Source organism: Peromyscus maniculatus, chromosome 1, assembly GCF_049852395.1.
Source record: "Peromyscus maniculatus bairdii isolate BWxNUB_F1_BW_parent chromosome 1, HU_Pman_BW_mat_3.1, whole genome shotgun sequence".
Classification (NCBI taxonomy): Eukaryota; Metazoa; Chordata; class Mammalia; order Rodentia; family Cricetidae; genus Peromyscus; species Peromyscus maniculatus.
The window spans coordinates 194,882,989-194,894,063 of NC_134852.1; the positions used below are offsets into that span (position 1 = coordinate 194,882,989).

The 11,075-nt window shown below is 41.4% G+C and overlaps 1 protein-coding gene across 4 annotated transcripts in view; it reads left to right on the forward strand.

Moving 5' to 3' along the window:
• The window catches only part of R3hcc1l (R3H domain and coiled-coil containing 1 like), an 84,399-nt gene extending 73,742 nt beyond the window's left edge, over positions 1-10,657 (forward strand). For 3 of the 4 annotated variants that reach the window (XM_006990474.4, XM_076563127.1, XM_076563128.1), the window contains 3 exons: positions 811-906; positions 1,371-1,511; positions 9,947-10,657. In XM_006990474.4, the coding sequence (XP_006990536.1) occupies positions 811-906; positions 1,371-1,511; positions 9,947-10,014 (305 nt within the window). In that variant the 3' untranslated portion in view covers positions 10,015-10,657. Of the gene's footprint in view, positions 1-810; positions 907-1,034; positions 1,280-1,370; positions 1,512-9,946 lie in introns of those variants that run through there. The other variant, XR_013048358.1, reaches the window with a different exon arrangement.
• The last annotated feature ends 418 nt before the right edge of the window (positions 10,658-11,075 follow it).

The following is an 11,075-nucleotide window of genomic DNA, read 5'->3' on the forward strand; positions in this document are numbered from 1 at the left end:
TATTCCAGCCAATTGGAACTTTGCTCAGCCAGTATCTGTGATAGAATAAATACTGTTTTTTGAGACGTGTGGCTTGGTACCCACATGTTCTCTCCTTCTTCTCTTTAATCCAGCATTTGGTATTTGCAAAGGTAGGCACTTCATCCCAGGCTATTTGCACACAAAAATGTCAGGCGTGGTAAAGACCACAGTGAGACTAAATTTTGCAGTATTTTTTTCCTTCAGACAAATGAATTTGAAGTAGTGTATCCAGTGAGATTACTGTAGTAGCTACTCTCTGAATATTTGGTTAGTCTTTTGCACACATACATATCCTGGGCTCATGATGGAACTTATTCAGAGGAACCCACAGTAATCAGAGGTGCTAGCTTGCTAGTTCCTGTCTGAACCATCTCTAGAGCATGGATTTTCGTGGGCCAGATAAAATATTTTTGGCTTTGTGGAGCAAAAAATTTTCTGTCATTACCTAACCCAGCATTGTAGCAAGAAAGGCAAAAAAGCTTCTGTCCTTACCTCACCTAACCTGGTTATTGTAGCAAGAGAGCAGCTACAGTGTGCAAATGGGCACGGCTCTGTTTCATAACACTTTATTTACAAAAACAGAAAGTCCATTGGCTGGGTTTGGTCTAATCTCTGTTCTAAAGTGATCATCACCCAACTTACTGTTTACAGATGTTCTGTATTGTATGATCTTTTTTCCTTGCCATGTAAACCAACAAACATAACTTCTAAGAATAAGTGCTTTATAAGAAATAACCCTAAATTTTCTTCTGCATCACTTTACTTCCTTATGTCTGTTCTTCCTTGCAGCTCGTGATGCTCTGGGTATTAAACACACCATGGTGAAGATTCGGCCCTTGTCACAGGCCACAAGAGCAGCCAAGGCCAAAGCTAGAGCTTGTGCTGGTGAGCCCACAACCTCTGCCTTTGTTTATTAATGGTGAAGTCACTGTTCATTCCAGCAGTTTCACACCACCCAGAGCTCAATAGACACTGTCTTTTTTATGTTAATACTCTACTGATATGTTTTTAAGGACAAAAGGAAAAAAACCATGTTGGAAATATGCCCTTTGAACGAGCAGCCTCTTGAAGTGTGGGAGAGCTTATGAGCAAGCAGTACAGTGACCAGACTCTGATGACATTTCAGTTGTTTGATAGAGTTGCTGTGAGACGCTGTGCTAATGCAGATAATGCGGCCAGGGCTGTTTGTGCTTTGCCATACTAATTTCCTCGGATCGTCATCTACGGGGTTGTATTAATTACTGCTGATACCGCCCTTGTTAGTCTGTTTTGTATGTTAATTACTGTGTTAAATCACTTGGAGCTGTAGTGGTTTCTTTCTTACTGCCTCTTACTCCTTTTTTTCCCAGAGTTTCTCCAGCCAGCCAAAGAGCGACCTGAGACTTCAGCAGCCTTAGCCAGAAGGTTAGTCATCAGTGCCCTTGGGGTTCGAAGCAAACAGAGCAAAACGGAACGGGAGGCAGAGCTCAAGAAACTGCAGGAAGCCCGAGGTGAGTTAGTGGTAGTGTTGTCCGGTCCACAGGGTTCACTAGGAGGCACATGCTGAAAAAGAGAATGGGAAAGAATGGAGTCCACTCCAGCTTGTCCCTCCCTTTTCAGAAGCCTCTCAAGTGTAGTCGTTCTCAAGCCTTCGATTCAAGAGAAGCAGTCAGGATTTGTCTCCTGTTCACACACCAAGGCATCTCATTAATTTACTGTTATTGAGAGATAGGCTCCACTGTCTCGGCTCATTCCTGGCTTTTCTACAGCTTGCTCCACATGGAGAGAACATTTTCCTTTGAAGACTCTGCTGCTTGCTTTGCTTTTCCTGGGCCATGACGGTGCCATGGTGTAATCAGATGGCTTAGGTCTTTGGTAGAAGGCAAATTAAGGAAGAGCCAGCAACTGATAGTGGTAAGAATGACTGTAAGAGGGATTTCTGTCTTCTTAAGAGAGTCTGGAGTAGATCCACCTGTCTTCTGATTTCTTTCTAACACCTAAGAGTTCTCAGAAAATATTTCCACAATCCACAAGCAGAGTTTTTCTTTCTTAGAGTTTGGAGTCAAGCTTAAAATCTATCTTCTCTTTATAGACTGTTGAGTTCTTTGTGAAGACCTGAACTCGGGCTTGATACAGAAGTATTTTTTTTAATTAGCCTTCAAGCTTTAGACCGGCTCTTTGCCTTTACTCAATATCTATAGAATCAGTGAAGACAATTCTGAAAATTTCACTTACCATAAAGTGACTTTATTTTTTCTTAAACCAATTGAAGTTTCAAACTCCTTGTTTATTGCCAGTCTAGCAAGGCCATTAATACTTCCTGTCCACTCTGCTTTGGTGATAGCGGGCAGCTCTCAGACTCTAAGCTGCACTGGCCAGATAACCAGTGAGGGAGAGCATCATGGCAGGTGTTAGAGTTTTAGAATTGAACCCAACTAATTTACCTTAATGATTATAATGAGGCAATTTTGTTTTTGTTTTTGTTTTTTTCTAATAACATTGTTCATTAAAAGGTTTCTTAGAAAAAGGAAAGGATTGCTTTTTTATAGATGGTAAATAATAGAACTGGATTAAAGTAGAATGAGCGGTATCCTTAATCTTTTGTTAATTGGTTATCTCTGACGAAAATGACTCTTGGGTGGTAGCTACAGTTATCTCAGAGGGGGAATGAATAAAGGCTTGGGGATGTAGCCCAGTTGTAAAGCATTTGCTTAACATGCCCCAAGGCCCTGGGTTCAGTCCCAGCACTGAACAAAAGCAAGCAAAAAATGATGAGTGGAGGGTAAGGACAGTGGCATCGAATGAAGCTAGACTCCTTTTGCATATGCCATGCCCACCCTATAAATGTGATATCACCTGTGTCTCTACGAATACTGTGGCGGCTGCTTTGTTGCTTGGATAATATCTGAGTGTCCTCTAGTTCTTGGCAGGCACATCAGCATGCGGTTGCTCTTGAAGTGTTTGTTTTAAATGCTTTGCTATTCAGAGGACATTTTCATGGTGCAGTTTAAAAATGAGACTGTTGGCCTAGTGAGCACCTTATTGCTTTTATTTGTTTTTGAAACAGAGTTTTACTCTGTAGTCCTGGCTGGCCTAGAACTTACTATGTAGCCTAGGCTGCTTTTGAACTTATGTCAGTCTTGCCTCCAATTCTGGGGTGCTGGGATTATAGATGTTAGCTGCCATGCCAGCTTCTCTGTTGCTTTTTTTAAATGAAGAACATTTCTTTATTATTTAATTATCTGAAATGATATTCTCACTGTTGCTGAACTTAAACTTGTAATCATCCTGCCTCAGCTTCTCAGCTTCCCGTAACTGGAACTCAAGAAGGCTTTTGGTTGTAATTAGAGACCAAGGATAGGTTCTATCAGTGTGTGGATTACAGAAGATCCTTCCCTCATTCTGCATCTGGGCTCTTTTATTCTTTGTGTCTGAGAAAATGAAGATGGGAAACTTCTCTTTCTGGCATCTTTTGTATTGAGCATTCTCAAGGAGTTGTATGGAGGCCGGGCATCTCACTTCAATGTGTTTTGTTCCTCTCCCTAAGACTTGGAGTCCAGTGGGGACTATCTGCATTAAGCAAAGCACAAAACAGGGATTGCTTTTAGATATTTTAAGCAGTTGTTTTTCCTTCCATATTTTCGCTCTTCCATGGCTCTCTCTCTTCTCTTTCTCTCCATGTGGTGTTGGGATTGGATGCAGGGCCAGTGCAAACCAAACACTGTCACTGAGCTATACACCAGTTTCTCCTCATTTTGTTTCTGAAAATTTTTAGTATAAGAAATGGATAAGGTTTTGTTGATGAAAGAGACTGGAAGGAGGAGACTCACAGTAGTTATTTTGATGGTGTTGTCTTGATACCTCTGATGCAAGATGCTGTCTCCAGTGTAGAACTGACCCCAAGAAGTTAAGTCAGTCCTAGGTTACCCAGCTAGGAAATGAGAGGAGGGATTTGAATGTGGGCTTCTCTAATTAAAACTCAGACTTTTTTTCTACCCCTTTGAAGGGTTTTGGAGACAACTGCTATTTTCTCTCTCAAGAAAAAATATTACCTTCGTAAATAAATGTTTTAAGTCCCCAGAGAATGTACTACAGTTGGCTTCTTTTTAGTTATAGATACCAAAGGCTAACTAGCAGCTTTGACAGAAAAATTTTCTTCAGTATGACTTAAATCTGTGTGGTTAGTTTAAACCTGTTTCTCCTTCCTTTTTTCTTAGTAGGAATCCAGAACATCTAGATGTCTTCTATACTAGCAGCCCTTTACAATAAAGACAAGGGCAGGTCGCTAAGGAAATAAAGAAATCTGGACTGTAATAGAGCTGTTGCCATTTAGCTAGCTGTGTGGCTTTGGGCAGGTCAGTTATCATTCTTTGTCTGCTTTCCAACTAAGTGGAAGTGATTGCCCTGCCTAACATGGAGAAGGTTTGGAGCATAACATAGTGTGTAAAAATGTTGAGAAAGTGCTTTGCAAATTCAAGATACTATTCTGTTTTCTGTGTTATAATATAACATGAGGCAGTAGTGTGTGTGTGTGTTTTATGTATTGCCACTCTCCCATTACACATAACAGATGTTGCTGATCAGTCATGGCATTCTCCTTTGGCAAGTACTGACATGCCCATTGCCAGATGATGAGAATTAGCATGTACTGAAAACTATACACTATTCTGTCATAGATCCTTTCATTAGTATTGTGTAATAATCTGACCCTTCTTTGTGCTGCATGAAGAATTCTGTTGACTCCCATGTTGTTGAGGACAAAAAAGGGACATAACGTGTGCTCATTGACTCTCTATATGAATGACGTTTATTATTTTAGTTTTTCTTCATAAATGTTATGGTATTTTACGCTGAGCTTTCTCTACCACCACCCCCAAAAGAGTTGAACACACTTAATCTTTTGGGCTTTTCTGATAGTATTTTTCTGTCCTGCTTGGATTCTACTAACCTTTTAGTGGGACAGCTTCTACCTCAGTCCTTTAAGGGAGATTCACAGACTAAAGCTAGTTCTGAAAGAGTTGAGAAGGAAGTGTCAGATCAAATCACACTGTACCAAGAGGAGAAAACCTTTTTAGTACATTGTTCTTGAACATGAGTAAAGTCTCTTTTGGTCCAGCAGAGTACACAACGGATCAGAGCTGTACTCAGAGTGGGAAATGGAAGTGCAGATCATCCTTGAGTGCAGAGCTATACTCAGAGTGGGAAATGGAAGTGCAGATCATCCTTGAGTGCAGAGCTATACTCAGAGTGGGAAATGGAAGTGCAGATCATCTTTGAGTGCTCTGGACTTGACTTAATCAGGTGTTTTCAACCAGTGATTCATGCTGAATGATGAAACCACATGAGTGAAAGAATGAACACAGGAATATCTGTACAGTTTTTCCATGTTCGCTATTCCAGATATTTGATTGCTGACTAAAATTAGAAATGTAGAGCATTGCTTCTCAAAATAAGCTGCTCTCTCATCTTCAAAGTCTGCTATAATTGTGTTTCATAATTTAATTTCATTTTATTCTTAGGAGTAGGTGATTAACTGACTGGTTCTAAAAGGCCAGCATTTGGTTCATAGGCTAAAGCAGAGGAAGTAAACCATTTGATCATGTAGTTTGATTAGTTAAATCACTGCAAACTTGGAATCATCTAGATAGTACCTGCTCTTTTGTAGTAAAACAGATTTACCCATGGTAACTAACTCTGGAAAACCTTCTTATGCATGCCATTAGTGTACAGTGCTGCATTACTGACCGCAATAAGATTTTCAGGGTGTTTGCATGTTTTATTTTCTGCCCTGTTATCTGAAGTTTACTTCATTTTTAACCATATTATAAATATGTGAAATTTTTTGCAGATGTGTAATATTTACCTTATTTACCTTTTTTTTTTTTTTGGTTGCTTCTAAATCAGAGACAAAAATGTCAACAGTAGGACTAACTGACCACATCAAGCCTTGCTAAAATAAATAGCATGTTGTTCCTTGTGTTTAATACACTGCAAATAATTTCTCCAGTTAAATGGGTCCTGATGAGGTCTCGATTATATTTTCCTAGTGTACTGATGCGGATATAAATACTTGATAAACTTTATCTGAAGCCTTGCTAAAATTAAGAGGTTACGTAGACTGCTTACTTCTCCTTGATCTACTAAGTCTGTCAGGGAATAAAGGAAGGCAATTAAATTTGTCCAGGCTTGTTCTTCACAAAGCTTGCTGATTACTACTCTGTAGGTGGCTACAAGTGGATTTTGTGATCATTTTTAAAGTGTCCAAGGAAATTTGGAAAGTCTTTAATTTGCAGCCCTTCTCTCTCCTTCCCTTTTCTTGTCAGATAAAGCATGACCTTAGAGTGTTCCCTTTTCAGTCGTCAACACTCTCTTCCCTCAGTGAGAAGCAGAATCCTCCCTGATTAAAATCAGCTGGTTCAATAGGCATTTCTGTTCGTTTACTTTCCATAGTGGGGATAGAAGTCTTCAGGGCCAGTTTATGTAAATGTTTCAGGTTAATCATTCACTTCTAATGTTCTAGTCTCTCTCAGTTTCTTGCTCTCACAGCTGCTGTGGGCTGTTTAGTCAGTTTTTTAAACTTTTTAATTTTTATAAAGGCAATGTTAATGACGGCTTTTTTCCCCCATGCAGCCAATCATCTAATTAATATCTTGTTTTGATAAAGGAACATGTTTCTTTCATTTAATTTTTTCACATGCTTTTCCTTTTTGGTATTTTCCGATGTCAGGATAGTAAAAAGTATGCTGCATAATAAGGGTCTGGGTTCCAGCCTCAGTTTTTCCTGATTATTTCATTAGCCACGTTACTCAAGCTCTCCGACTCTGTTCCCTGTCGGAGCAGGGAATTTCTTACAGTGCATTTGACCCTGTTCCTCTCCGATTCTGTTCCCTGTCGGAGCAGGGAATTTCTTACAGTGCATTTGACCCTGTTCCTCTCCGATTCTGTTCCCTGTCGAGCAGGGAATTTCTTACAGTGCATTTGACCCTGTTCCTCTCCGATTCTGTTCCCTGTCGAGCAGGGAATTTCTTACAGTGCATTTGACCCTGTTCCTCTCCGATTCTGTTGCCTGTCACAGGGAACTTCTTACAGTCCCACTTGACCTGTTCCTGTGTGTTTCACAGGCTTCATGTTTGCACTCTTTCTTTGTGCTTCGCAGTTTGTTTTCCTGCTCTTACTAGTGTTTCATGCTTTACCACAAGGATTTACACACACACACACACACACACACACACACACACACACACATACACACACACACACACACCACAAGTTGGGGAGTTTTTGTTAGCAAGCATTTAACACTAGACACACTTCAAAACTGTGAGCTCTGCGGACTTTACAAAGGTGACACGGTATCTATAATATGTTTGGTAATCCTGAAGGCAAACACATTCTCACTGATGCGTCTTAAGCCAGGTGTGTGGCGGGTCACATTAGTAAGCCAGGCAGCCTCGTGTCTGGTTAGATTTGCCACCTACAGTGAATTCTGACCCAAACTTTAAGATAAAAACAAAAACTGTTTTCAGAGCTGTTTTGATTTTGGACTCATGAATTATATAGGTTGGTCATATTTTTCTATTGTTTATGGATAATATTTCTGATTTGTTTGCTATCTTAATGAAATTTGTGAGTTCTAGTAACTCATTTTCCTGGTTTCTTTGTTTTTCCTTGGAATTCACAACGAGTCTTTGACTAATTTCATCCAAGACTACTTTGCATTAAATCTTACCTAACGCCTCTTTCTAAGACTAAAAACTATACAACTTTCCTAAGAAATCCTGGCATCCTTTGGATAAGTCCATTATCCTTGGCAGTGCTCATGAAGAACCTCAGCCAACTCAAGCCTGCCTGCTTTGCAGCTGAGTCCTAACATCAGTCAGCCTTCAGCTCACAATTTGGTGATCCTCATTGTTTGCCTCATGTAACTTTGCTGCTATATTCAGATGATGCCACAAGATGGTGCCCAAATAGCAAGGAATTTCTCTATCTCACATTCCCACGTGTCAGTCAATTTCCCAACCAACTTCTTCCCTTAAAGTATAGTCAAGTATAATTCAGAGATTTTGTAAGTGATTTTGCTGATTTGGAAGATAGGTTGAAATAGCAGGTGTTAATTCTAAACTCACTTTGATTTCTGTAATCCACCTGGTTTATGACTTGAGGGATCTTTTATAGACGTTGTCAATCTGGAACAAGAACTCCTAAAAAGAAGCAGTTAAGACTTATGGTATACATTTTCTAGTATTAAGGTGAATGGCTGTCAGCCATGAATTTAGAACCAGTATCATGTACATAAGAAACTATTTTTACATTATGATTCATAACAGTAGCAAAATTACAGTTATGAAGAGGTAGTGAAAATAATTTTATGGTTGGGAGTCACCACAGCATGAGAAACTGTATTAAAGGGTCACAGCATTAGGAAGGGTGAGAACCGCTGCTCTAGAACATTTCTCATTCCTGAAGTGCTCTGCGAAATACTGGCACAGGTTTGCCTCTGAGTTGTTTCTCTTAAACTTTCAGTAAGGAAATAGTGAACCCCACGGGATGCTGCTGCCATTTGAGCCGTTTGGGAGATTAAAACACATTGGTGGCTCAGTGATTAAGAGCACTGGCTATTCTTCCAAGGACCTGGCTCTGATTCCCAGTACCCAGCCCTTCCAGAGGACATGGGTTTAATTCCTAGCACCATATCATGGCTCAGAACTATTTGTAACTCTAGTTTCAGGGAACCTAATATTCTCTTCTGGCCTCCAAAGGCACTAGGCATGCAGGTGGTACACAGACATGGAAGCAGACAAAACACTTATGTACACAACAATAAATAAAACATTCTTAATCCCTATTGAAATGTTAAAAAAAAGTTCAGTACACAAGGAATTAGGGGCAATTGTTTGAAAGTTGAAGTGCACCTGGAAAGTAGACGTAAGCACCTGCTAGCAAGACTAGCAGCTGAGTCCTACTAGGTTCTGACCTATCAGTATAGTGTAATTAGTTTATTTTTCCAAATCTTTACTTATCATTCAGAAACCATCCAGTGTGGGTCTGGGGAAATGGCCCATTGTGTAAAGGTGCTTATTGGCTCACTGTGTTAAGACACTTGTCACTAAGCCTAATGACCCGAGTTCAATCTTCAGAGCCCACCTTGTAGGAGAGAGCTGACTCCCACAAGTTGTCCTCTTACCTCCACATGTCATTGTGGCGTGCACACAAATGAACACACATACTATAAAATGCTTGGGGGGGGGCTTTCTATTACTATGATACAGACCTGACCAAAACCAACTTGGGGAAGGAAGGGCTTATTTCATCCTGTAACTCCCAGGTCATAATTTATCACTGAGGGAAGTCTGGGCAAGAACTCAGGGCAAGGCATCTGGGCAGGAACTAAAGCAGAAGCCATGGAAGAATGCTGCTAACTGACTTGCTCCTCGTGGCTTGTTCAGGGATGGCACCACCCACAGTGGTCTGAGCGCTCCTTTATCAATCCTGATCAAGAAACTGCCCCACAGACTTGCCTACAGGGCAGTGTGAGGAGGCATTTTCTCAGTTACGGGTCCCTCTGCCCTGATGACCTGAGCTTGTGTCAGAGTCACAGGAACTAAGCGGCACAGTTCTCCTGGGGCCAAAGCTTAGGGGTCCAGTGTGTGTTTAACATGTGTGGAGCCTTGAGCTTTATCTTCAGTATGACAAAAAAGAAGAAAAAGAAAGAAAATGGGGCAAGAGGCAGAGAGAGGAAAAACAAAAGAACAAAAATGTCTTAGAGTAGTATCAATTCTATAAAGCACTTGGAAAGTTAAAAAGATAGTAACCTTTGGACTCAGGTGGGCTGATCAGGAAGCCTACCTGTCTCATAAATAAAGTTTGTCTTGTAATTTGAGTAAAGGAGACTCACTGACTGTGTGAAATATATAATCGTATGATTAACATCGACTTTTATTTACAGAAAGAAAACGGTTGGAAGCCAAGCAACGGGAAGACATCTGGGAAGGCAGAGGCCAATCTGCAGTTTGAACATCACTTACAAAAGGGTGAATCCATGAATTAGGAAGTGTTTTCATATTCTTGAGACAAGAGGATCCTTCCAGAGCTGTGTTCATGCACATGAGCATGTTAAAGAAAATGGGAACAAGACAAAAGACTGGAGGGTATAGCAAGAACAAGGAGTCCTATCCTCACCCCTGTGTTCAGAACTGCCCTCCTATGGTAGATGTTAAAAAGCACCGTCAAGTGAGAAGAAAAATGGAAGAAGTGGCTTCTGAGAGTCCTCTGGGTAGAAGAGGTCAAAGCAGAACAGAGGATTCAGAGCCTGCAGTGACAGAAGTTGGAGGCCCACGGGCAGGGCATTCCTTAGTTCTTCATGAAGTTGAGACCTGCAGAGCGGGTGGTGGGAAGCCTTCATAGAGACAGACAGGCCGGTGTACTCAGCAGGTAGCGTCTACACTGCCGGCTCCAGAACTCTAAAGCCAGGGAAGTGCAGCACGAGTGGGGGTTTGTGCTAAGCTTGGTGCCTGGTACTGTTCCAGCTGCGCAGAAGCCAGCCGTCTTCCCCCTGCCTTCCTCCCTGTAAGCCAGTCCGAGGGAGCTGAGGGCCAGCTCCAATTTAAGCAGTAATATGTTGTGAGAGGGAGAGATTAAAGGCTATTTTATAATATAATCACTTTGGTGTTTATAAGTGTCCCACCCCCCAACCCAACCACAACAAGAAAGAAGAACCCGTAGATGAACTCTCTAATCTTCATGTCTCTGATGCCATGCACGATTTAAACAGGTGCTGCTTGATCAGCCCCCGGAGTATACTCCCTAGGTGACTGTCCTGGTATTTCTGTGTCTTTCCTCCAAGCTCTTGCCTTTGCCGTAGCTGTCAACTCGGACACCCTGCAGGGAGCATCTAGCACCCAGCATGTTCTTAGGACATCTTAGCCTGTGCCAGAGGCACTTGGCCAACAGCACCAGACTGTCCAGTAGAGCGATGAGCTGCCAGCATGAAATAAACACCTCTAGTGAGCAGGTCCCAAAAGGACGTGGACAGGTCCGAGCCACCAGCTCAGGCCTCTCTGTCTCACGTCTGCCCT